This window comes from Ammospiza caudacuta, chromosome 2 (genome assembly GCF_027887145.1).
Source record: "Ammospiza caudacuta isolate bAmmCau1 chromosome 2, bAmmCau1.pri, whole genome shotgun sequence".
Classification (NCBI taxonomy): Eukaryota; Metazoa; Chordata; class Aves; order Passeriformes; family Passerellidae; genus Ammospiza; species Ammospiza caudacuta.
This window is the reverse complement of record NC_080594.1, coordinates 50,685,150-50,711,686: the sequence shown is the minus strand read 5'-3', so window position 1 is coordinate 50,711,686 and position 26,537 is coordinate 50,685,150. Positions and strand designations below refer to the sequence as shown.

The following is a 26,537-nucleotide window of genomic DNA, read 5'->3' as shown; positions in this document are numbered from 1 at the left end:
TGAAAGTGGCCTGATTCTTTTCCTACCTGTTTGGAAAGTTGATGTATTTGGGCTACAGTTGGGAAGGCTGTATCACAACTGCTTTGGGCACATCCATAATTCAGGAGTGTGTAGTAAAGATGCTGGAGTCTGCTCTGAAACAAGACAAGTTCCTAGGCAAGCAGAGGCAGCTTTTGCCAATTTGTGACACCAGTCAGGATGTCTGCGCAAGGTGCTGATAACACACTAGCTCAAGTCAGTGCCAATTTGAGTGCATGTGTGCTGTGATCTGGAGAAACCTTACTCTAGTTTGAATGCACTTTTCTTATATTAGGAAGAAACATTTTCTTTCTGTTTTTCCTTCAGGCAACAAGAGCTTCTCTGACTCAACATTGTACCAGTCTGGGGGAGTCACTGGGCAAGGAAAATGATATTGCCCTGATTATTGATGGCCACACACTGAAGTATGCCCTTTCATTTGAAGTCAGGCAGAGCTTTCTGGACTTGGCACTCTCCTGTAAAGCGGTCATTTGTTGCAGGTAAGGAATTCTGTGTTTGTTTTGGGTAACAAAATGGGCGTGAGACCTGTGAAGTTCAAACTTAGATGCACACCACCACACTTAAGTATGCTGGAGAGCAGCTTGCTTAGTAGTGTCTTTCTTCCTTCTATGGAGTAGGAGGCATGTTCCTTCATTAAAATTGTGTCATCAAATAGTACAATTCCCTTTGCCAGTGTCAGTCCCAGCTGAGTCTGATCTCTTCTATAAAGTGATGAAAGATCATGAGAAAACATTGTGCCTGATTGCCTGATTATAGTAGGCGCTGATGAGAAGCAGTGGTATGGACGTCATTTGTAATCAAAATGTTTGTGTGACTGTTCAGCTCAGCTCTAGAGAAAGTCACTGCAGGAATTTAAGTTGGTCTTGACTTCTGGTTGTGTATTATGTGAGCCTGTGATAATGTGATTTGCCCTACTAAAATGTTAGACTACTGCTGGCTTTGCTAAGTCACAGCAGAGTTTGTTGCTATTTGTGGGTATAGCCATAGATATGGTCCTATGTCATGACTGCTTCAGAAGGAAGGAAATAAGAGCCCCAAGAAAATGAAAACCAAAAGCTGGCTTACTTTTTGTGTAGCAGGAAGGCTGCATCATTTTAAACTTTGAAAGATTATGTGGCTTTGAGGATTGTGTGCGTTTGTGCTCATTGCTGGTATTTGGGGGGAACTGTGACCTAGTGGAGATTGTTGATTTAGGCAGGCAGGAAGTTTTATTTGCATTCTAGAAGCAAGACCTGCTTTGTGGGAAATGACTGTATGGAGACCTTGTACTACTTTTTTTTGCAGTCTTACTTACTTTTATGTGTGCACTTTGGTACAAGTATCGCATGGCAAAAGGAGTGCTGTCCATGTAGCTGAAATAGCTGAACTCATGGGCTTTTTATCTCACTAGTTGCTTTCCATTTGTTTTCTGGATTGCTGTAGTGCATGATACTGCAGCTAGAGCTGTTCAATGGGTTTATTAATTACCTGATCATTAGATGGAGTATGAGCTCAGCAAATTTACAAATGATACAAGACTGAGGAGTGAGTGATAACACTGAGGGCTTGGCTGCCCTTCTGAGGGACTTCTATAGGCTGAAGAATTGAGCAGCGAAATCTCATGAGGCTCCAGAAGAGGAAATGCAAAGTTCTATGCCTAAGGAGTTACAACCCCTTACACCAGTAAGCTGTGGGAGTTACTGAGCTAGAAAGCACCTTTGTCCAGAAGGATCTTTGGATCCTTGGTGGACAAGCTGACCATGAGCCAGCAATCAATCCAAGTGGCAAAGCAAAGACTGGTGTTACCTGGGCTGAGGTGTAAGGAGTATTGGTAAAGGTTGAGGGAGGTGATCCTTCTCCACAATGGCAAGGTAACTTCTGCAATGTTGTGTCCAGTTCTGAGATCCTTAATATAACAGGTTTAATGGAGAGAGTCCATTAAAGGACTCTCCGTCCATTCAGGACCATGAAGATGATAAAGGGGCTGGAGCATCTGTCATACAGTGAGAATCTGAGAGCTGCTAGTGTTCAGCCTAGAGAAGAGGAGGCTCAGAGGGGTTTGTATCAATTTGTATGAGCATGCAATAGAAGGGAATGAAAGATGAGGGAGACAGGCTCTTCCCTGTCATGTTCAGTGACAGCAGTTTTTCTTCTGTTGCTGATTAATTTTTTTTAAAGTTGAGCAGGGGGCTAGAGGAAGAAGGCACAAAGCCTGAGAGCAGAGGTCTCATTTCTGCAGCTGTTTCATGGAGTGGGAAGTGTTTTACAAGAGGGAGCTAACTCAAGTGTAGCCATCTTTGGAATGCAGCAGGCCCCAGTGTAGAGCCAGAGTGAAGGTACCTTGGGCTTGGAGAGCACCAAGTGTCCAGGAAGGGAACTTGGAACTGCCCCTGTCTTGTGCTCTGTTTGAGGGGCAGTTAACAAACAGAGCAGATGGAAACCTCCTGCTTTCCTACTCTATCACAGTGCTTTGGAGAGATCTTCCAAGGCACTCTGTTAGTTTATTGCTTGAAGATTTGACAAGTTAAGCCAAAGACCTGTGTAGCTGAAACAAATAATAAATTGCAAATTATTAAAATTACACATAAAATATATATAATAAGCTGAATATAATGAATGGTCCTGTTTTGCCAGGAGACATGCAATACTGGACATTTCCTCTTTCATTATTTCATGAGGGGAGCCAACAGGAGTTTTATTTATTAGTGAATTAGCAAATTGAGGAACAATGCAGGAAAAAGTACTTTAAAGTATAAATCAAAGGGGAGGAGATGATGTAATTTCATAGCTTAAAAGGAGGAATGAAAATAATTGAGTTTTAAGTCCCCAGGGAAAATGAGGAATGCTTTTAATAACATTTAAGGTTTTTCAAGAACCTTCCAGTCACTTGCCAGGTGCTTGATACTGAAGCAAGAAAAACATTTTTTTTTAATGCTCTGAGTTGTTTTCGATAGTACTTTGTGTGTCAAATAAGGCAGTGCACTTATACTTCACAGGAAGAAGTTTTAAAATGGAATTGAGAAAGAGGACATTTCAAATTAGAGTAGTCTTCAAATGAAAATATTAATTGGGAAGGGGATGTAGCTCTTTAACTTAGTGGTATGATGTTTAACCACAGTAGGAGTTGCCTTGATATCCTCAACATTGCATAAATTCATGGGGCTTAATATTTCATAAATTTACTAAAACATTTTCATCTCCTCTGGGGAGTTTCAGCTGCATTTACCATTCAAAAAATTTTTTAAAAATATAGTTAAGACATACTGTATATTCATTTTCTGGGCTTTCGGCATAAACTGTAGTTGAACTTGATTCTCAAGGGTAATCTCTTAAAATGAAACTGTAGTAAACCTGACTCCTTTTTGCATTAAGAGGGAGAGATGGTATCTTCTGATGGGGTTAAGTCTTCCACTGTTACAGTGTCTCTAGCAGGCCATTGGCACAGTGGAGAAAAATATACCCCTCGGGAGACTTGGTAAAGCTAGCAAAATCAAATCAAACAACTCCTTAAGAAAAAGCCTTGTTTGTTAAGTTTTTCCAGAAACTGACAGATCTTATTATCGTTCTTCACACTGACTGGGATGTCAGGATGTCAAAAGCAAGCAAAACTTACTTTTCAGTGGAGGTAAATGTTGTTTGGAAGGCAGTTGAACTTGTGACTTCATTTATGAGATCCGAGCTGATGATTGCCTGTCTCTGGTTTTCAAATGTTCCTTTAACAGACCTGGTTTTTTTGTGATGTTTTTTGAGACACAAAATGTTGAGTTTTGGGTAGAAGTGAGATTATTCTTTTAATAACCTAATACAGTGTTTTCGTTCATCTAGTGTTTATACTCTAGCTGCTAGGTACAGCATATTGTTGCATTTGGCTCTGAATATAAAAGTAGCTGAGAATTATATAACTTGGGTGTTATGGCATTTAATATTTTTAAAATTCAGTATAATTTTAAATTCATATTTAATTCTCTACTGAAGAGCCTGCCTTGAATTGGAAGTATTTGTAGTTGAATTAATGCAATGTTTCAGTAACACATGTTTATGACTGTGCTTTGGGAACTTTTCGTTATTGTTGTTGAATAGAACTTCTTTGCAGGTGGCAGTGACTCTGCCTTTGTATGGGTTTAATGCCATATTAACAAGACATCCATCAGGAAGAAGCAATCCATCATAATTTAAGAGATTAAAGAATTCTAAGCAGTTTGTAAGTACTTCAGTACTTAAAATTAATTGCTAGACAGCAGAAGTAGTCTTTTGTGTAATTTCTTTCACAGATATGAGCACAACAAAACAAGCATCTCCAGAGAGATGTGTAGCATAAGGCTGGGAACCCATCCCAAGCTGGGTTGCCTCAGTGTGATTCTTTTCTCTTTTGCTTGTATTACTGACCATTTCTGCCATACTTCTTGAGGTGGTGATGCTGGGATGTTGTTTCTTTTCCATATGTGTATTTAGGTCCTGCAGCTCTTCAGCTGAGTGAACAGTGAGTTGATGCCCACATAGGAGGGGTTTCAGGTAATAGGAAAAATAAATAGAATGCTTCAATTGCTGTACAGTCCATCAACTTTTCTGCCATACTTTTGATCCTGTGTCCTGTTCTGGAGAGGTGTCTATAAAGTGGTGCAGCATGAACAGAAATTGAGAAAATCCAGCAACAGCAATTTCTATGGACTAGGCTATTTCCACAAAGGCACTTGTCATGTCATGACTACTACATCAGGATGTTTTTTGCTTGCTTTTAGGTGTGAAAGGTGTGTGCAGTTGTTGCTCAGCATCTGAACACCGACTTCTGGAGGGCTTCTGCCCAACCTCACCAGCTAACTTTAGATGATAGTGGCACAAACTGTTGCTTTCAGTACCTTGAGCAGTATTTGAGCTGTAGTGATAATGGTTAGGAGCTGAGTGAATAAAGAAGCAAGAGGAGACAATGTATGTTTTTTAAACAAGCAACAGGAAAACCCTGTTCTGTATTTCTATTGCAGGTAGCATGCAGGGAGGCTGGGGTGAAGACAGGAGCCCACAGGTATCGCTCTGAGAACAGACACTAAATGTTCTGAGATGAACATGCCCTTTTACTAGAGTGTGTTTGGGTGTGGATAGGGAAGGGGTTTAATGAATTGAAAGCAGAAGCTTGGAGAAGAGAAGGCAAAAAGCAGCTTGTGAAGAGTACATGTTGCTAACTGTTAGAGTCACTTCATCAGCTAAGGAGAGAAGAGAGATGAGGAGACAAGAGGAAAGTTGTTTCAGCACTTCAGGTTGTAAGGCCACAGCTGGGGTGCTTCTGGTCTTCCATCATGATTTGGAGGAGACATTAATAACATAGCTGACAAAATGAATATCTGCAATACTTCTTAAATATTTATTCCCCCAACTCGCATATTGTTGCTGGTGCTAGTATTTGACAAAATGATTCTTCTGTGCCGTAGTTCAGTGTGTATTTATTTATTGAATCAAAGAAGTGTGTTGCTTTCATTAGATAAGACCCCCATTTTCATGACAAAAAATGCAACTCAATTCTGATTAAGAGTAAGATAGCCAATTCTAATGTTAATTGGACCCAAAGAAAATTGTGCATGTGTAACATTTTCCTGTATGTACATCTTCTGTTTCCACTCATCTGTCACCTACTAAATAATCAATGCTCATTCTCATATTCTATTTCTGCCAACTCATGACAGCAATATTCATCTTATGACTTTGAAAACCATGAGGGAAGAATCATTCTGGCAGCTTTAGTGTTTGTAGATAATTGAAGTGGGAGGAAAGTTTGGAGTTGCAGCATTACATGGTGCTCTCTGCACTCTTGAATAAAGAATACTCACAGATGATTAGAAATGATCACCTAAACTGTTCAGTGTGTATGTAAGGATGTATAAAGCAATCCTGGGACTTATGATTATTTTTCTTAAAAACCTGTTGGCTGCTTTGCAAGAGCTAAGTAAACTTGGAAAATGTCACCAGTTCTGTGCTGGAAAGCTAATATGGGAAAACTTTAGGAGAGCTTGGTCTTACAAATTTTGGTTATTATGTTGTCCTCTGAGTGGCAAAGTGAGTTTCTGCTGTATGTTTTGACTTCTGTTCTTTTTAATAGGTGTTCTGAGCTATGACAGTTCCTGAACCTCACTTTCATAGTTCAAATCATTCAAATGCTTAGCTAATGTTTAAAGGGGGAAAAAGTACTGTTTACACTTAAACAGTACTTAAAGATACTGTTTTAACTGGTATTGTTTGTTTTTTAAATAACACAGGTGAAGCATGTTTCCCTTGGGTAACTATTAGCTGCCTGACAGCCTGAATTTAAATGATTCATGCTATGTAGCCAAACATTTCTTACTGCTTAACTTCATCCCATTATTGTGACTGTTCCAATTCTTAGCAATTATTTTACTTTATTTGTTCAGATGAGGAAATAATTCAAATGAAATAATCCCTAAGTTCAATCAGTGTTCCAGTTTCCACTGCTATTCACAATTTGGCAAAATGTTTGCCTTTTTGAATTTATTAAAGAAAAATACTTAGCTCAGAGACTAAGTTTGTATTGTGCTTTACACTTGCGTATTTCTGTTCAGATCTGGTATCTGTTTTAGTGTTCAATTTCTGTTTCTACTGGATGACCAACTGAGTGAGTTCTCTTGCTCTTAACTGATAAGGAATAAAAACCTTTTCCTGAAATATTCTGCTTCACCTCTGTTTCCTGTTTCTGTTAATATTCTTACTAGCAAATTTACTTACCACTAAGTTATTGAAAAAGGTTGGAGGAAAGGCAGGAATACAGCTAAAATCAACATTTTTCATTGGAAACAATTTTGTAGGAAAAATACTGCATGTCCTGACAAAAAACTTAGTAAGTTTCTTCTTCAAGTAGTGTTTACCCTAGTTGTTATTTTTAAGATTAACTTGTTACCATTTTTCATTGTGAGTCTAATATTTAGGTGACTAAAATCTTAGCAGTTCAGTTGATCCATCTCGTCAAATGTAAGTGAAATTTGTCTCTTGAGCAATGGGGTGATAATACTCACAAACACTTCCAAATGGTATCAGTGCCTGTTTCTTCACCACACTGCAATATCTTGTCCAAATTGCTCCTGGTCTCTTCAGTTTCTGAGCAGGAGCAGCCAGCAGTGCTATGTTTAGCGCTACACTTCCCAAACTGGAAAATAAACATTCCATAGATACTGCACATGAGAAAAAACTATGCTACTGGAATGTATGCTATTTTAGAAGAAAGATAAAACTATGGTTTGGAATACCTTCTCTTCCATGAGAAATTCATAGTGCTGGTATATTTTTCTTTCCACTAGTGTTGGTGTGTTAACCCCTGTCTTCTGGTCAAGTTCCAAATGGAACAATTACTTTCTTCTCACTGAAATTCCCCTGCTGCCTTTATTGAATATAATGTAATTCACTTCCTATGCAAAGCTGTTGAGGGTGATAATGTGAATGCTAAAGGTCACCAGGTTTTAATTGAAAGGTCCTACAGCAAAGTTGTGCTTGCGAACATGCCTCTAACTATTTGCATCCCTTTATTTTAAGCTTCTGTTTTGTAGAAACGGTATTGGAAGTATAAGTGATACCACTAATCTCTTTAAGCAAAATATGTAGGGTCTTTTTTTGGAGGGGAGGTGTTTGGTGTTTTTCTTTGTCTTTTTTATGGTCAGGGGGTGGTGCATGTTTTACTCTGGGCTTACCCAGGTTCCTCCTGTTTTCCGGTGCAAGTGTAAAGTAACTTTGTATCTCAGCTGACAGCAGAATGTTTGAACTCTTTCAAGATGGCTTGTGTGGCATGTGTAATACATGGTCTCTGACACAGTGCACAGAAACATGCATTGGTGTATGCCCTTGTGTCTGGTAAGAACAGGTTCTCAGTATGATGAAGTGTGTAGGTTAACTGCACCTCACTGTCCTGTCTCAAATAAAGCTTCTTCCCAAACCAATGATGTCAGACACTCTGCTTCTCCATTAGGCTTCAGTAATGCCAGTTTTTTCCTGTTTAGGCATTCTGGCACAACTGAACTCTTGACACAGTTGTCCTTATTTCCTACCACTTGTCTGTTGTGCCAAATACCCTTTTCCTGTGTTCCTGGAGCAGTGCTGTGTTGTCTGCTAGGGAGTGACTGAATGTTTCCTCTTATGGAATTCCCTGCTGATCCATAAGGCTGGATGGAGGCCAAGGGTCTGGTGCCTTTCTGCAGCCTTGTGACTGGTTTGTAAAGGTTTCTGGCTGTGCAGAAAAGTTCTTTAATTCCTTGCTCACCAGGCTGCAATTCCAAGGAAATAGTTTACATTTTCTGTTTCTTTTAATGGTTTGAAGATGTTATGAAGGAGTAGGTAGCCTTATCTTGATCATTTCTTACTATTCTGTACTTTCTTCTCTAAATATTGGGTAGTTTTAAAGATCTCAAAACTTTTCCTAGGAGAGGATTTGAGCATTCTCCTTGCTTTTATTGATATATTTATTTTTGTCTTGCAAGTTTAATATTTGAATTTCACTAAAACCCTGATGCATGAAGGTACAGAAGACAAAGGCCTCTAAAGAATATGTGGTGCTGCACTGCATTCAGAAACAAGACTCAAACCAACTGTAATCTTACTCTTTTCATAAGATCCAACAGAGTCTCGTGCTCTATCCCACAGGACCAGCTCAAATATTGTATTTTCCATTGTTAAAAGTACAGATATAAAATTACAGAGGCAGGAACACTCTGTTCTGCAAGCTTCTTAGTACTGCAGGGAATTATCTTCATGAGGGCTCTGGGCTTTAGGGCACTGTAGTAATATGTGGGACACTGAACTGGTAAAACAGCTCTGGTCAGAGTTTCCAAAAGTGCTTAGTGTTGGTGGAAGCTGACTCTACAGTGTGTCTAAGTTGAGTAGGTGTACAGCTGAATCCATACTAAATATTTGGAAAAATTTGACCTTAGACTGAAATGAATGGCTAGGCTAAAATGTACTTCTCTGCTATTCATATCCTTGAAGTCATGATAATAAAGTCAAAACTATGCTTGAGGGAAACAGAGTAAACCTGATTTGATTCAGCAGGCTAGACTAGGAAGCAAACTCCTTGAGTTTATTCACATGAGTAGAAAAATGAAGAGGCTCTGGCTCCAGTGTGCAATGCAGGTTTTGGCCTGCTTATGTGCATGAAATGTGTAGATCTATAGATCTTTAACTGTGTGAGTAAATACCACCATATTCTGCAGGGCAAACAAGGCTGCCCAGTTGGAAGCCATTTAGCAAAGTAGCCATGTTGGTGGTGTAATAGCTTTTTTGGGGCCTAGACTTTTCTTTGCACAGTTGCCCACAGACGGTGGAAAGAATTCTTTGCAGAATCCTCTGTGTTTTGCAGTCTGTAAGGGATGCTCACCTGCTTATGTTGAGCAACACTAAACTCATCCTTTAAAAAAAAATGTTATCTCTGTGCTAATAATTCTCCTTAGTACTTCTAAGAAAAAGCAAGTGAGAAAATGTGTGAGGAATACCTGTACATGCAAAGATATACTCAAGAACTTGAAGAAAAACTGATTCTCTGCTGTATCATAACTACCATTCAGCTTAACAGCTCTGCATTCTGAACACCACTGGCAGTGTTAAAATGGTAGAGACTTGGATTCTGTATCCACCAGTAGGCTGTTCTTAGGCTTTTTCTGAAAAAAGGAGGTTTTAAATAGCTTCTCTCTATTCTGGGAAGGCTGCTTTGATATCTTGTTTTGGCATGTGTGTTGAATGCATTTTGCTTCTACTCTTTCAAACTTGCTTCTCCAATAGTGTCTAGAATAGATAACAGCGATAGGCATTGTTAATGATGACCTCTTCTAAATCTTGCTCCTTCATATTTCCCTTCTCTTACTGTTTTCCATGTAATGGCACACTTACACTTTTAAATTGCTCTTTCCCACAGGTCTTCTGTCACATCTCACTTTGTATAATATGTCATCTTTGTGCATTCCTAGAATTGTTTTATTTATGCTCTACATAAACACACAAATTCAGGTTCCTACAGGGAGCACTTTGATCAGAGCTTCTAAACCTGTGTAGGGTGTTATCTGTGGCAGTTTGCCTGCATGTGGTCTTGACAGAGCTGTTACTTGTGAGCCCTCATAGGAGGAACCAAAGACTCCTAAAAAGAACCCAAAATGTGTGTGAAATAATGTGTTGAAGTGCCGAAATAAAGACGAGCTATGAACTCGATAAAGCTGGGCTGAAGACATCTGTTTGAGAGCTCAACTGTCTGTCATCTTTCTGCAAAAGAGCTTCTTGTTTGAAAGTGTGTGCTGAGCATTCAGAGGTTGCTGGCTGAACTGATCCTGATGAGTGGGGAGGCAGGATTTCAGTCTCTGTAGAGGCTGAAAGACCTTAAGAGCTTCTCTGCAGCTCAAGAATGGCTGCTATCATTGTTATGTATGTAGAATCATTTGGTGTGGTTCACTCCTCTGAAGTCTTTCACTTGGCTTTAGTCTTTCATCTGGTGAGATGTTGAGCTCAGAACTGCGTGTATGCAGAAGGTCATTTTTGCATGTGGTGTATTCAGTGTCCAAGTCAGTGCCAAGTTTCTCCACAACTTTCTACCTCTACATTCCTTGTCCTCCAAGTGAGGTGCTTCCATATACCTTGGTAGTTGGTTGTACAGATGGGTCATCATTTAAATGTAGTCTTCATGGTGTGATGGGTCTCTTGGAACAGTGGGTCAGTGATTTTGTCAGGAGACAGACTGACTCTGCACACTGCCATAGTGGTATAAGTGTGTCAGGATTAGGTGATGATGTTGAGATCTCTGCCCACAGATCAGATGTGTGTGTACACATCTCTTGGATCTGTTGAGGGTTGTTTGTGGGACCTTTGTGTGTTATCCTACAATCCTCCAACAAGTGTCCTTAAAACTGTTAAAACTAGCATCTAGTTCATAATATTATCAGAGTTAATAGAGCCATATTTTGAGACCTGATTTGGCCCAATTTTTTATAAAGTAGCTATACTGTGGGATTTTCTGCTGCTCAGACTGGGTCTTCGTAAACTTTTGAGTACTAGTTGGTATAGTGGGAGCAAGAACTGTGACTGAGTTAAACTTGGAATTGGGGATGGCCTCCAGAGCAACAAGGAACTGCAGGATTTTTTTGCAACTTTGCAAGATGTTTTTTGCGGCTGCATTACTCTTGGTTAAGAAGTTCCTACTTCATCTTGGAAGGATAAAATCAAGCAACACTTGTAAGCAGTTCCCTTCAGGGTATCAGGCATGATTGCTTTTAAACCCTGGTGCTCGTGACTGTCCCTCCCCTGGTGCTGGGTGGTTGACTTAGCTTTATTTTTTCAGTACAGCTGGTTTTGGGAATCTAAAGAAGAAATGTGTGCAAGCTTTCTTCTTCATTGTTTCTCCTGTCTGTTTCTTTTGATAACCAACATGTGTGGGCTGGAAATCTAAGCTGTTTGGGGATGTTTTGTTAGGGTAGACTTTTAAAGGCAACATAGAGCTGTGTTTTATTCTGCCCAAGTGTAAGAATCTAATGAATATTTTTACTTTAATTGCTGAGCTCAACCGTTCTTAGCACATTCATGGGATTTGCTGGTTTTGTCTGACTAGTTGAATGGGTGTAGTAACTAGTGGGGTTTTAAGAAAAAATGTCTGAGGAGCCCACTTCATGCTTATTTACAACAATAGTTACTCTGGGAGACTGTTCTGCTGTACCTGGTCAGCTAAAACCCTGCTCAACTGTTCTGGCCATGTCTGCTTCTAACAATAGACAGGATTGCATCCAGATGGCTCTTGAATATCTATCTCAGTGAGGGAGACTCCACAGCTTCTCTGGGCAGCCTCTTCCAGTGCTCTGTCTCTTGCACAATGATGATACCTGTGGTACCTGCTGTCCTGGGTACACCACAGGTACATAGTGACTTGCTGTCCTTTTATTGTGTGGCACTGCCACTAGTACCTTTTGCATTTTGATAAGTCAAAAATGTGGTGAAGTAATCTCGAACTACTGAATAGCTTTTCTGAAAACTGAACACTGCCTTTGTGGAGGGTTCAGTACCTTGCTGTATGGCACTGCTTCTTTCCATCACCACAGAGATTTTCATCACCACAAGGTGACTTTTATTCACATTTGGAACTTAAGAGTTTTAAAATATCAAGTGCCCTCACATTAAGAGAGTAAATATTGTACGGCTATTTTAAAAACAAATGACCACACATGGTTCTCTGTTCTCTGTGTTCTCTGTTCTCTGGTCTATAAGCTGATATGTCTGTACAAGTGTATGCGAGGTTCTTGCAGGTTGTGTGAACAGAAAGCTGCAGGTATCTTTTGTTCCTGTGATCTTTTTGTTCTTTTTGTTTTTTTTTTTTTTAGTTGTGTGCTTAACCTGAAGATCAATATGGACAGAACACAGGCATCCCAGTAGGGCTGGCATACCCCACAGAAGCAGGGCATGTCCCAGTGAAGGCTGTTGGGCCCAGCAGCTGCTGTGCAGTGCACTGCTGTGAGTGTGCTGTGCTTGTGGAGCTCCTGGATTGTGAGAAACTGTGTGCTTGGAGAAGCTGAAACCCATCTCTGCCTCTCTGCCCAGTTTCTAATGTGTAACGAGGTGTTTTGAGGAAGTATATAAATCTTCAATGTTGTGGATTCTGATCAGCCATCAGAGTGCTCCCTGCAGAGAAGAGGCTGCTTAATTCAGTTCATGTCCATGGCTGGGGAGGAATTGTCCTTTGAGTACTGTGTGTGATGCTTGGGTGTCTGTGCCCACTGTCACCTAATGGCTCTTTATCTCAGCTTTTTTTTTTTAGGGAACATGATATCCTGATGGGACTGGAGAGTGTGGACTATCTCTGCCTGAGGTGTTAATCTAAACTAAAATAAAGAGTGAAGGTGGAGGTTGATTTTGTATGTCACAGGCATTGTTTTGTGGCCTGTAAGCACATCACAGTTGTTGTAGCTCTCCCCAAAGCAAATTCTGCGCCTGATTCTATTTGAAAATAGAAAAGTAAAGAACTGCTTAAACATTGCTTGATTTTTAAAGAATAAACTTGATCTAATTACTGCTGGTATTATTGAGGGGTTTTTTTTTGCTTATCAAAAAAACTAATGTTTTATATATTGTAGGCAAAAAGTGCTCTGAACCTAATCTATGGTATGGTTAGTGGAGTCTCTTCTTGCTCCAACTGTGAAGATCTTTGGATCAAAGGAGAGCTGTTACTTAACTATACTTTCTTCCTCTACTACTTTCAAATGTTGGTTTAAAACAAATATGTTCACCTCAAATTGCAGGTAATAAAATGATTCACAATAAACTCCAAAGAACTACATGCAGAAGAAATTGAGTCTGATTTAAATGTCAGAAATAAAGAAATGGTGAGTTAAAGCTTCAACTCTGCCCACAATGCAAAGTTTTGGAGATTCTTTCACTACTCAAGAGGAGTGTTGTGATTCAAGAATGCTGTTCTAGTGTTAGTTTTTCTGGTTTTGGCTTCTTTTATCTCCAAATAACAATTTGGTGGGAGTAGGGAGAGGATAATCCAGAAATGTATAAGTCCAGAAAACAGATGGCAACAGCTTCTTTAGAGCTTTTGTGCTTTATTAAATGAATAAGCATTTAGGGACCTTTTAAAAGCATGTGTCCTGGACCCAGTACATATCCTTAGTCCTTAGAGCTTAATATTAATGTTTTGTTACAGTAGGGATCTATTACAGGATATAAAAAGCTCCACTGATTGAGAGCTCTGTTTTAATGGCATTTATGCCTCTTATCAAAGGTTGGCTCGTCATGTGCAGTTCATGCCTGTGCTGAGAGGGGAAGTTTCCAGGAGTTCTGGCTTTTTTTGTAGGTATCTCTTGGGATAAAGCCAATGCTTAGTCTCTGCAGTTCTTTGCTTAAAGATGGGTTGTGTGAAGGACCCCAGGTGGTACAAGGGGTCAGACTTGTTGCTCTTGCAGAGACTGGCAGCTTGGAAGAGGCATATTTTAAAGTATGTAAAGCATAGCAACAATTTCTGTACTTTGGCCCTCTAGGATCAAGATGTAGTTTGTGAAAACAAGAAAGAATTGAGCATTTTGTCTCATCCCAGGTGTGCCATAGTATACTGGTGGCAGGTCTGATGTTTCAATGTTCTCCACAGCAGTGCAATTTTTTCTGCGCCCTCCTAACTTAAAGAGAGTTGCAGAGAGCCTGCAGATCTTCTCTGAAGAAATACAAATTGCTAGGAGAGTGGACAGTGCAAGGGGGGAGGAAGAGATTCCTTCAGCCTGCCTGGGAGACTTTACTCAGTTTTGTTGCTGTTCTAAATCCATGCCATTAATGTGCCACACATGATTCCCCTGTATAATTTTGCCTGTGTTTTTGTGTTCAAAAACAGAAGTGCTTTTGTTGTGGGATTGATATTTTAATGTGTGCAGCTATTTTATACAAACACAGCAATGTAATAAGATGACAGCATCCACATGTTACAAACTGCATCTCTCACAATAATAATATCCTTTTTTTATCTGATTTTCCTCTTCTAAAATCACTGTTTGCAAATCACTACTTTTCCTCATATACCTCCCACCTTCTTCACATTGGGGCTTCAGTTAATTTTTGGATTTTAGTCCTAAAAACCAGGCTGACAGGCTGATCTGTGATGCTGTTGCCAGTTGGTTATGTCTAGGGGAAATTTTTTTTTCTTTTATTGGATATGTGCAGTAAGACCCAATATTTTACAAGATGGTAGAGAGCAGGAACAGTGGTGGCAGTAGCAATTCAGCTGAAGGTGCAGCAAACAAGCCCAGCTCATGCTCAGTGTTCACACTCCAAGTCCAGAATGGGAGGGTTGGAAGGAATTTTGGTTTTGGCCTGAGAACAAGAAAAGGATTAAAACCGCTAAACTTAGAATAAGTTGTTGGGGTGTTGGGGTTTTTTTCTGAGAAGAAGAAGGAACTGAGTGGAGAATGGAGTATAGTGTGGTGTTTTATGTGGTGATGACTGAAAAGCATAAAAAGACTTTCTTCTATTGTCAATTCTAATTGGAGGCTAGTAATTAGCAAGAGGAAAGAAGCCTAAGAAAGGAAAGACAAATGCGGAATTTTATTGAGTGGGAAGTTGCTGAAAAAAAAAGAGGATTTTTGTTCATCTGTATTCTAGTGGTTTTAAAGAAACCTACAAACTGCATGCAAACTATTGAAAATTCTTTTCTCAACTCTTTCAAGTATAAGGAGGGGGGGAAATAATAAGAGGTATGAGTGCTAAGTAATTCTTCTTAGTAAAGATGGTCTGTAGGATGGTTTGTTAGGAATTCCTATACTGTGAGCTTTTGTCTTACTGTTCATGCAATAGGGACAGTGATGTGAATAAATATTTTACCTGGGGCTCTTTAGCAATGAAACCAGAGCTCTGGGACCACATCTTCTGGTGAAGATATCTCATTCCTGGTTATGAGAAGATCCTGTTGGAATGTTAAACAGGAAGTGCCAACAGCATAAAGGCTGTTATATGCATTATATAGTGTAATGTGTTATAGGCACATGAATCATATGGATTTCACTCTTTAGGTCAATGGAGTTGTCATGTCTCTTCCAATTTAACACAGACATGCAAAGGCGGAGTCTGCAAGTGGCTTAGTCACACCTCAATTAGAAAAAGCATCTCAGCAATGTTATGGAAGTCAAGTTGTAATGCTGAAGTTGCAGAAGCTCACATACAGAGGCAAAAATGCTGTCTCTGGCTAAAGATAGCTGAGAATCTATTTCAGCTTCTTGCCTTTCCCATTCTAAAGACTTTACAAGGAGCAGTAAAAGTAACTGGATGGCTCTGTGTCTGTGGTGCATGTCTCAGAAGTCTGAATACCTGATTTGTGCTACCAGTTTGCTATGGAGACTTGAGACACCTGGCCTTCTTCAGCTCTGTGCAAAATCAGGGGGTGTGATGATGCCTGTTCCTGCAGGCTGTGCACAGTGAGAAGCTGTATGAATATCTTGTTTGTTCCAGAACAGCTTCAAAAAATAGAGTGGTTCTGCAGATATGTGGGTGGGAATCTGTTTCACAAAAATGGTGAAAGGACTTCTGTAAATGAAGAGTAGCTTTGTTTTTAAATATAAAGGGATTAACAACCTAATTTACAAAATTAGCAAGAGGGTTTTGAAAGGCTGATGATGGCAACAGATAGGATAAAGAAATGAAGCAGCATCTTAAAGTACAAGAGCAAGCTGTTGTTTGGCTCTGAAATTAGTAAGATATCTAGCTGGTTTAGGTGCTGAAAGTAGTTGAGCTGCAGCTGCCACCAGCTTCTTCAACAGGATGAACTGCATAGTGTGAAGTCTAGGCTTCTCCAGCCAGGCTGTGAGTATGTGCTTGCCAGCATCCGCTGCAAAGAAATTGGCTCTCTGTATGTATGTTGACAGAGTCATCGGTGTTAATTCTGCATCCATCCTTACATAAAATATTAACACCAGCACTGGAAGGTGCATCTCGAGTAGACTTGAAACTAATAGAGCTGTGACAGATGGACTGCTCGTATGAGTAAATGAAAAAGCATACTCCTTCTAAAAAATTCAAATTACAATATTTTGCAGGTTGAGAAGTGTACTGCATGTGGCAGATACTTCAGGCAAGCCATTTGGAAGCATTTCCTCATAAAACTTGGGGAAAAAACCCCCAACTTTATTGACCTAAATATTGCATGAACTAGAAATTTGCTGAAGGACTTAAAGCAAAAATAGTAGATGTGGCAGTAATTTGAGCTACAGGGCAGAGAACTGTGCTTGCAGGATAAATACCAAACTCAGATTAAGTGTCTTACTAATGGTTTAAAGGAGGAGGTGAAACAGCTCATCAATTAAATTCAGAATTTGATACTAAATGGGAACTTTTTTGCAAGCTCAGATAGAATGTAAAGAAGTACTAAGTATGGAGCAGTTGAATCTTAGAAGACAGTATAAAAACAAGCTTAAAAAAAAGTGTGTTTTAGTGGAGAGAGAGAGCTGGCATCTTTTATGTGGGAGAAGTTTGTTCAGCATGTTTTACCTGGCTGTGTGTCTGCCTTGGCTGTACTGGTTCAGAGACGTGCTTTGGCAGCTGTAATTAGTGTTGAATTTTTATTCCTGTTGAAGACTATGGCTGAGAATTAAAATTGGGTCATAAATACTGCAACAAATCCAAGGCTATTGTTAATAAGACCGTGCTACTCCAAACAGCAGTCTGATTCTGCAGAGATGCTGAGAGGCCTTATCCCTTAGAACTTACAACAAATGAGGACATTTAATACTTCAGAAACCAAACTAATTTTTAAGTTTCTTTCAGAAAGAGGTAGTTATCACATTTTATGCCCTAAGCTAAGCTGCAGTTTAGCCTATTGTTACTTGGTGTTTATGCAAACTACTGTTTCAAAATATTTCTTAGTGAGTGGCTCATGTCTCAAGTTTTTTTTTTTTTTTCTCTCCTATTCTCTTTACAGGGCACTCACTGGAGAAGAGGGGAGACACCAATTGTTCTCCCCTCCCCAGTCTGTGTGGGTGTGTGCACAGTGCCTGTGGGGTATTTCAGAGAAGCCAGCAAATGATCTCCAGTGTATTTTTACATTATAACACCCTTTAGTCGTGTAGGCAAGAAGTGGTGACTTTGCTTTCTGTGCTCTGCTGTGTGGAGTCAAGAGCACTGATACACTTTCATTGGGTCCCAATTCATTAGCTTTCAGGGAACAGAACACTTCTGGATCTGCTGGTGCTATACTTGTCAGTCCTGCCAAAAACCTTTTACTAGTTGCTGTTTCAACTGATGCTTGATGTTATTACAATTAGGGGAATGCATTGTTTTATAAATGACATTAATAAAACATGTAATACTGAGGAAATCCAATATTAGCAATTTTAAAATTGATCATGCACATTGTAAAGGTAAGTTTAAACACTCTAATAGAAAACATTTGATGGTTTTCTCCAAAATGTCCACTGTTATATTCTGCCTGATTTAACGTAGGTAATAAAGACAGACAAACCTGACAGAGTACTTAATGTTTACTTTTAATCTTTTGAAAAATGACTCTCTATAGATTTTTTTCAAAGCCTTCCACTTTTCCTGTCAAATAATTCAAGTATTTTGAGGATTTATTACTATTAAACTTTTCAAATTTCTGGTTCAAGTTAAGTCCTAATGCCATCAAGTGTGCCTTACCATTAGCTCAGAGTATCTCTTCATGTCTTGCATTTGACAAACTATGCAATAATTTCAGAAGTCCTGTAATACTGAGTTGTGCCAGTACTGTAAAAAGGAATAAACTTTTGACTAACAAAGAATGGAACTTGGGTGGGCTCCAGCAGGAAATTTTACATCAGGCAGTTCATAAAGTCCTGCCAAGAATCCAGTCATACGAAAGACAGCTGCTGAATGTGATGGGGTTTGTGCTGCTTGCAGTTGTTACAGGATGATTCTGAATGTCACCGTGAGCCCCAGCTACTCCATGCTTAATCACTAGTAATTTTTATATGTTTTATCACAGAGGGGTTGTTGTGCTGAAAAAGAGAATCTGGTGAATGAAGTCCCTACAGAGATACTTATGGGAACTATAGAGAGCAGAAAGGGAATAAGGTTGGGAAAAGTGGTATTTGGGGAACTTAAGAGATTAGTGATGAACTGCTGAAGTGTAAAGGATGGGCCACTTGGTCTGTAAGATTTAATAGTCAAGCCAGGAAGAATATTGAAAATCAAGGCTTAATTGAGGTCAGAGTTTGATGGTGAATGCTGCTCTTTTGGAAGCAGCATTTTATTTTGTTGTGTGAGGAAGGAGCATTTGCGGAAGTAAAAAGAATTGCAGTAACTGTTGGAAGATTATTAGGATGGAAGCAGAAATTCCAAGTTTGTTTTCAGACTTGCAGGTGTGAAGTATGGCTCCATCTTGAGAATTCAGAGTAGATTTGTACCTGAAGAATCCCAGGCTACAGTTTAGTAACCTCTTCATGATGAACAAACAAGTTGTTCTTCAAAAGGCTTCCACAGTTCTGCAAGTAGTTTATACACTCATGGAGTGGGCAGGGGTTTAAAAAGGAGATTGGAACAATCTCATACAGTGGTATGAAGTATTTCTTGTGCCTGTGATCTGTTGGGGAGATCCAGTTTCTGTAGTCTGGGGTCTGTCATAGTTGTACTGGAACTTCCCGTGCTGGAAGCAACAGCGGAAACATAAAGTGTGAATTGTACAGCAGACAGCTTCTCTGGTCAGATATGGAGAACAGACAATACCATTTTCTTGACTTGTAGAATAAGACTTGTGCACAATAAAAACACTTTTAGGTTGAAAGTGCAAAAAAAGAGAGGTTTAAACATTAATTTATTGTCAAAATCTTGATAACTTTCTTTATGCACAATATTGAGGTGGTAATTACTGAACCTGGTAACTGAGTTGGAAAGCTTATTAGAGAAAATACAGTTTGAAATAGTGGATCTACCACAACTTTAAGCAAGTCTTTCTATAGCTTCTTGTTTTTACTGTTCTTAGAAAGAAAAAATCTTACCCCAGCTTTACCACCCAGTAACTCTTCTGTGACATTTGCCTGGCAAGATAAAAAAGCAGTGACCTTATACAGTAGCAAAGAGAACTTGTTCTGTTATATAAAGACTGGAACTGAATGAACCTTGATGCATTTAACTGAGCTTCTTAAGTATCTTACTGTAAGGAAACCTCTCTACGGATTTTCTTCTGCTATGGTTTGTGTATTTTTTACTGAGTCATTAATTCCTTTTAGCACAATATAACACATGCCTTTTGAAAATACTTTGTCTGCAGTTAATGGATTATCAGTCTTATGATTACATTCAGATCTGTTGGCTGGGTTTCGCTGGCTAGTAAAATCACAAATTGTAAATTGGGGTTGGTTTGTTTGTTTTGGTGATGACCAGAGTTTAGGTGCATCAATAGACAATTCTGAGTATCAATTGCTTCAGAGCTTAGCACAGGTAGGGAAAACTTTTTTTTTTGTAGTAACCTTTCTCTTAGACACTCTGAATTAACTTACATATTTATTGAACCCAGGCCTATCTGTGATTAAACTGGTTATCTTCTGATGGGCATCTGGTAGCAATCCAGTGTTGAATGCCTTTTTAAACTTGATTTCACTAATCATTTCTCTCTAACAAATGGTGTCATTATCTGGAATTCAAAATGTTGAATGCTTCTGAACGGACTGTGTACTGCTACTATGCACAAACATGCATTTTTTTCTTTTAAACAGTTTATTTTAGGGGTTCTGCTTTTTTCATGTGTTTTTTAGAGTCTTTGTGCTACTTGTACAGCATGGAAGCAAAGTAGCATAACAGAATTTTTAAATCAGGTTTGTGGGATTTTCTGACTTCCCTCTCCTTCACCACAAGGAGCAATAGTTTAAGTGGCGTGGAAGCTATCCCTGTATTCTTAAACTGGAAAAACGATGAAAGTTCAACTGAAAATCAAAAGTGTGGTAATGATTCAATTTCTTGTGGCGTGTCTACCAGTTTATATGTAACATTTTAACCCTGATAGGATTAAATTATGCTAGTCCTCTTTGTGGTAGTTGAAAGGGAAATAATTGGGTACTCCTTTAAAAGTTAAAAAGCTTTCATTTGTTTCTTTTGGTTGTACTGCTAGTTGAGTTGTGTGCATAATTGTCAGACAGCATGCTAAAGAAGACTTTTGTTCTGAAATGTACTGGAGAATTTTCTGTACAGCACTAGGGGTAGGAGACTTGAATGACCCTGTAATACAGTTTTAGTCTAACATTTGGGAATGACTGGGATTGTGGAAGATAACATTGAAGACAATTTTAGGTATTCCAATATTTGTCTTATTAGCAGGTTCTTGAGGAATTAATTTACATGAGTTGTTCTCTGGAGGTCCAGGCATAAATCGTCTCTGGAAGTCAGCTGCAATACCTCCCTGATTCCCTGAGGATGGCAGCCTCATCATGTACACTGAATTATCAGGCATACTATTTACTGAAAGTGATTTTACAGGTGAGAATTAGCCTCTCCCTTTCTGCTGCCACATCTTTGCTTTTGTTTGTTTTTTTTTCTTAGGATCTCTTGAACTGTACCAACAATATTTTTTTCCCTAAGTGCTGTGTCTATCAGAATAATTATGTGTTAAATATCTTTTTCATAGGAGAAACAAATGCAAATCTGCCTCGTTGTTAACCCTGATGAATAACGACTGAAAAGATTAGGTTGCTTATCTGTCTTCTTGTTTAATGCTAACAGTCTAGTTCTATTCCCAAACATATTTCAACAGGAGCAACTATTCAGTTTTAGAAGTTGTATAAAGCTCTGATAGGTTTGATACCAGAATGCTGTGATTTAACAAAGTGGTTTGAAAGGCTGTGAAGTGCTGCTTTATTAAGTTTTGTCTTTGCCACAAATTTTAAAATAAGATAGAGATGGGGCAGTTTTTTATGAACTCAAGAGAGTCTGCCTTCCAATGTGAACGCAGCCACTGATACCTAACCTCAGACATGGATTTGCAGCTACAATTGACAGCTGCTAGGGTCTAGAGGATCCTGAACCCTTGATCAAGGTGATTCCGTTAAGGTAACTGATACCACATAAATATGAGGAGTAAGTGAACATTTGTTTTTTCTTCTGCTCAATGACTACAAATCAGAGTGAAATGCCTGCTCAGGAAAGGGCTGTGGTGTCCTCTTTGGGAATGTTTCAAATTTCCTTGATCTTTGCAATAATAAAGCTCTTAGAAACTGCCAAGGCTCTGCCCCTCACTTGATTTCACTTGATGACATGGGGGTGGTGCTCAATTTGTGTGGTAATGCGTTGGGGAAAGGGCTACGTGAGTGCTGGTCTGACAGGGGACTTGGGCTATTAGAGAGCAGTAAAAGCCCTTCCTGTTCTGAGCCATGTCAAAAGAAGAAGGAAGGAACTAGCAGATTGCCAGGCAGGCACCAGCGTGCCTTTGCTCTTTTCAGCTCTCCCCAGTATTTTTCAGTGTTTTCCCCTTCATTCTCCGTTCTTCACCAGGTGTCAAATTGTGTCATCTGGGGTCATAAGTTTGGCTATGGAGTTTAAAGACTTAATAATAAAATTCTCTTTGCAGCTTGTTTCTGTGAGGAGTTAAATATCTCCTATTAGATGCTGAGTGCTTGATGCAATGTGCGATTAGAATTTTAAATCAAGTTTGTGCAGTCATGCTGTTATTTATAACAGCTAATGGTGAAAGGATGTGTAGAATGTCTGAAATGGCAAAGTGGTGCTTATGTGCAGGCTTGAACCTGTTTCTCTGTTTAAGATTGGGCACAACTTGGGCAGTCTCTCTAATGGTCTTTTGACTGGTTTAACCATCTTGAACAGTCTTAGAAACTTTTTCTAATGCTCATCCATTTGAAAGCTGATAATGTAATAGCTTTCAAAAGCAAAAACTCCTAGGAAGTGTTTGAGAATACTTGCTGTTTACATGGTATTTATTTGCAAAATTACTTGCATTGTGTGTTTTCTGGACTTAAGTATACTACTGTTCCTTTAGGGCTGGGAATTCAAATAAATGGATCTCAGGCATTTTTGTTGTGTGAATGGACCTTCAGGACGTCATGCTTTACTCTTCTAATGAATGATGATAAATTCATCATATTGTGTTGTAGTATTGGCTGAGTTCCTGAAATTATTTGTGTGCAAGTGCTTTGAGAGCTGTTGAAGATGATTTTGCTTTCTAGGTTCTAATAATGGAATGATTTTTCATTGGTGCAGCTTTATTCATAGCAAATCAATAATTAATAAGGTAGAATATGACATAAAATTTCTGCCTTTCTGCTGTTAGTTACCTTTTACTGAAATTGGCTATTGTATTGAATTACAGGGGCATCACAGAAGATTTTACTACAACTTAGTTCTGTATAAGCACAAAAACATTGTGCTTTTGCCTGTTGATTCAGGATGAAGGTGAAAATATCTTTACGTACAGTATAATGAAAAAGCATATAGCTCTTCTCATACCCACAAGGAGAAAGACTCATGAAGTCTGCATGGATTTTTTGGGAAGGAAGGCACTGAGCTCCCTTTACATGCAGTATGGGCAGGTGTGCATTGCAGGATGAAATGCAGAGCACTCCCCTGAAATTTATTGCACCAGTGAGAAGGAACAGCCGGGGGTTGTTTTTCTATCAGCTGGAAGTTGCAGTGCACAGTGTAAAGCAGTGAAAACACAAGGTACAATTCCAGTCTCGCTTTCTTCCACTGCCCTCCATCACCCAAAACTTCATTCCCCAAGAGGCTCCCCCTCCATGCATTGCTATCTGAGTTAGTAAAACAAAACAGTGTCTGTACTCCAGAGATGACCAAGATGGAATTGAGTTATTACTAGAGAGTAAACAACGCTCTCTTATCTGGAGGAAAATAGCCCTCAGCAGAAATGTTTTGTTTCCTAATTTGACCCATTTACACAAATCAGTTTAATGCATCTTTTGCCCTTGCTTTGACACTTGCATTCTCAGACACAGAAGATCCCACAAGCGAGGGGAGAGGAGGCAGCTGGGCAAGGGGAGAGATGCTCAGTGCCAGCTTCAAGTACTGAGAAATGTGAGAACTGACATCTGTCTGAGACACTTCTTCCCAAAGTGTGACACACAGAGCAGTCCTCTGTGGGACTCAGCAGGGGAATGTGTAGTGATACAGGAACAGCTGGCTACAAATATGGCTTGAAAACACAAGCTAAAGAAAGCTTGTGCTAAGCTGGCTACTGTTTTCTTCCGAACACTTTTCTAAGAAACTGTGTTGGTAAAAGTCAGTTCTTTGGTTATTCCATTGGTGCTTCCAGTACTTATTTAATTTATATAGGTTTTGTTCTTGATTTATTACAGGTACCTGGCCCATCCCCCACCATTATTTCCCCTTCCAGCCAAAAAATTTACCGGCTTTGGTAATAAGTTTTTGCGTGGCTTTTGTTTGTTTTGTTTTAAAAAGCGCATGTTTCTCTTTTGCTTTATATTGTCATAGATTGAGATAGTCAACCATGATCAAGACAGGTCTGTAACTGGTTAAAAGATAATATGCTTCTGAGCTAGGAAGGCATTAGAGATCAGTGTAAATATTTTGGTCATATGAATTGTCTTATTGGAGGTAGAAGGAAGCTTAGCTGGGACCCCACGGACCCAGCCCCGGACACAGTTTTATAGCATAGAACCACAAATGGCTCTTCTAGAATATGTTTACCACCACTTTCCAGTTTAATTAAATTCTTCATATCATGTGTAACAGGTGGGATTTGGAGGGAGGAGTGTCTATGCAGGCAATGGTGGGGACCCCAACCAAATTTTCACCACTTCTTGTTCCAGTAAAGCTTTGGTGGGTCTTAACATAGGTGTGGCTTCACCAGATGATTCTACACTGCTCTTTGTTGTTTTGGGATAGTGTAGGATTGGACTGAGTGTCCATGCAACATGCTTCTTGAAAGACTCTGATGAAAGGCCCTGGAGCTGCAGGTGGATGCGATCTGATGGCTCTTCCAAGTTGGTAGTGAGGGGTTAAATGCTGCTGGTAAGGGCTTATGCCACTGGGCACAAGTGCTGCAAATCGGGAGATACGTTTCAGACCACTGGGGAGCTGTTCGTATAACTGGTGCTTCCAAGCCTTGCACAAAGGTGGAGATCAAAAGCTGTGGAGCAGCCAAGTCAATAAAAGAAATTAAAACAGAATAATTGCAGCAAAGCAGGGGGGAAAAAAATTATTTCTTGTGCCACAGTCCAAGGACATTGGGCCCGATGAAACATCAGGCTTTGAACCAGGAAGTGTTTTAGTTGAGCAGGCTTTTGATTCCCAGTTTTATTTGTGTTAAAAGGAAAGCTGGACGTACTGCTGGAAGATTACTTGCTTCAGGACACTTGCATCACTTTGAAATTTGCCTAACTATAAAAATACCAGAGATTTAATTTTTTTGTTTTCAACAAAACTCCTTTAGCCCAAAGAAGAGAAGGCTTGGTTGAAATATTTAGAGATCCAAATACATTCGTATGTGTGAAAAATATCTGTATGAGAACTGTGGAACAAAGAGAAGGTCTTTTATGAGTTGTAAATAATTCTTATAAAAATGTAGGAAGGATACTTCAGTGGTGGAAGCAGGGACTGTGGGGCTTTTAGTTTTAATTGGTTGTTTATTGAATGTTGCTGTTTTGTTGTGTGAGTTTTTTTGTTTGGCCTTTTTTTGGTTTGCAGTCTGGTTTTGGTTGGGGTTTTTTGTGTTTTATTTCGGTTTTTTTAGTTTACTGGTTTGGTTTTGGTTTGTGGGTTTTTTGGGGAGTTTTTTTGTAAATTGTTGGGGTTTTTTGTTTGTTGGTTTTTGGGGAGTTTTTGTTTTGGTTTTTGGTGCAGTTTTTGTTGGTTGGGTTTTTTTTTAAGTTTGGTTTGTTTTTTTTTTTTTTGTTAAGTAAGAACCATTAGTTTAATCTTGCAAGGAACAAGCATTGCTTTACCAGAACTTGTTGCTTTCTAGTATGGAAAGTGTAGGTGTGAAGACTGGAACCAAAGTATTTAAGGAATTGGAAACTTGCCCTTTTTAGATGTCCAGTACCTATAATCGTTTTGTTCTAAAAGAACTTACATGAGCCCAGGGAGTTTTAATGATGATGAAAGTGGCTTGTGTCTTGCTGTGAGCTGCAGTGAACAGAAGCCACTTTAGGCAGCTGCAAGGAGGACTGTGAACACATTGGGGTAATTTGCCTCAAGGCCAGTGTTTTACACAGAGTAAATAACAGAAGGAGGACTTGTCTGAGGAGAGTTAACTGCTGTTGTATATCAGACTGGAGACCATGCTAGAATATGGAAGTATAGTTTTGTTTTATTGTGTTGCATCACTAGCTATTGCTCAAACCTCTGACTACTTTGGGCCTTTTCAGTTTTTTGTTCCTGTAACTTTATTAACAGACAGTGATCAAATTATTCTTAAGTTGATGAGGGATAGTCATAATTGACAAAACCCATCTCTCCCTGTGTATATGTGAGGTGATGTGGCAAATGCATTGGGCTAAAAGGATGCAGTTGTTAAATGTGTGGTGGTAACTTTTGATTGAGGAAAGTCTTTACAAGTACAGTGCACTTAAGTCAGAGGAAATTATTTATGCTGGAATAAATGGGCACTAGCATTGTTTCATGGAGAGGACTGGCAGAGGTGCAAGGTAGGCAATAGGCACCACACTCTTTTAAAAAACTCCTAAGGAATGGGACGGAAAGCAAACAACCATATGAACTCAGTGATGAAAACAAGTGTTAAAAAAATTTCAATGCAAAGCTATTTGTATTTAATTCTTTCTTATTTTTCACATACCAATGCACCTAAATCAAAGAAAAAGACCAAATGTAACAAATAGAGCACTTCTTGCATGGAAAAGATGTTTGTTTAGGTTTGTGGGTTTTTTGCCATTTCACTGAAAACTATCTTTGTGCTGTGATCCAAAAGTCTCAAACTGTGTTTGCCACCAAGATCTCATTTTGCTCCTAAGGGGAAAAAAAAACCCCTCAGAACTGTTTTGTACTACTCCATTAGTCTGTTATTTAGCTTTTACTGAGGAAACACCAAAAAACCAAAACCTCATCCTTTTCTAAAAGCT

General features: G+C 39.2%; 1 protein-coding gene across 1 annotated transcript in view; it reads left to right on the top strand.

Moving 5' to 3' along the window:
- Nucleotides 1-26,537, top strand: part of ATP8A2 (ATPase phospholipid transporting 8A2) — a 277,870-nt gene that overhangs the window by 82,592 nt on the left and 168,741 nt on the right. The window contains exon 24 of the mRNA XM_058824803.1: nucleotides 346-518. Coding sequence (XP_058680786.1) covers nucleotides 346-518 — 173 coding nt within the window. The remainder of the gene's footprint in view (nucleotides 1-345; nucleotides 519-26,537) is intronic.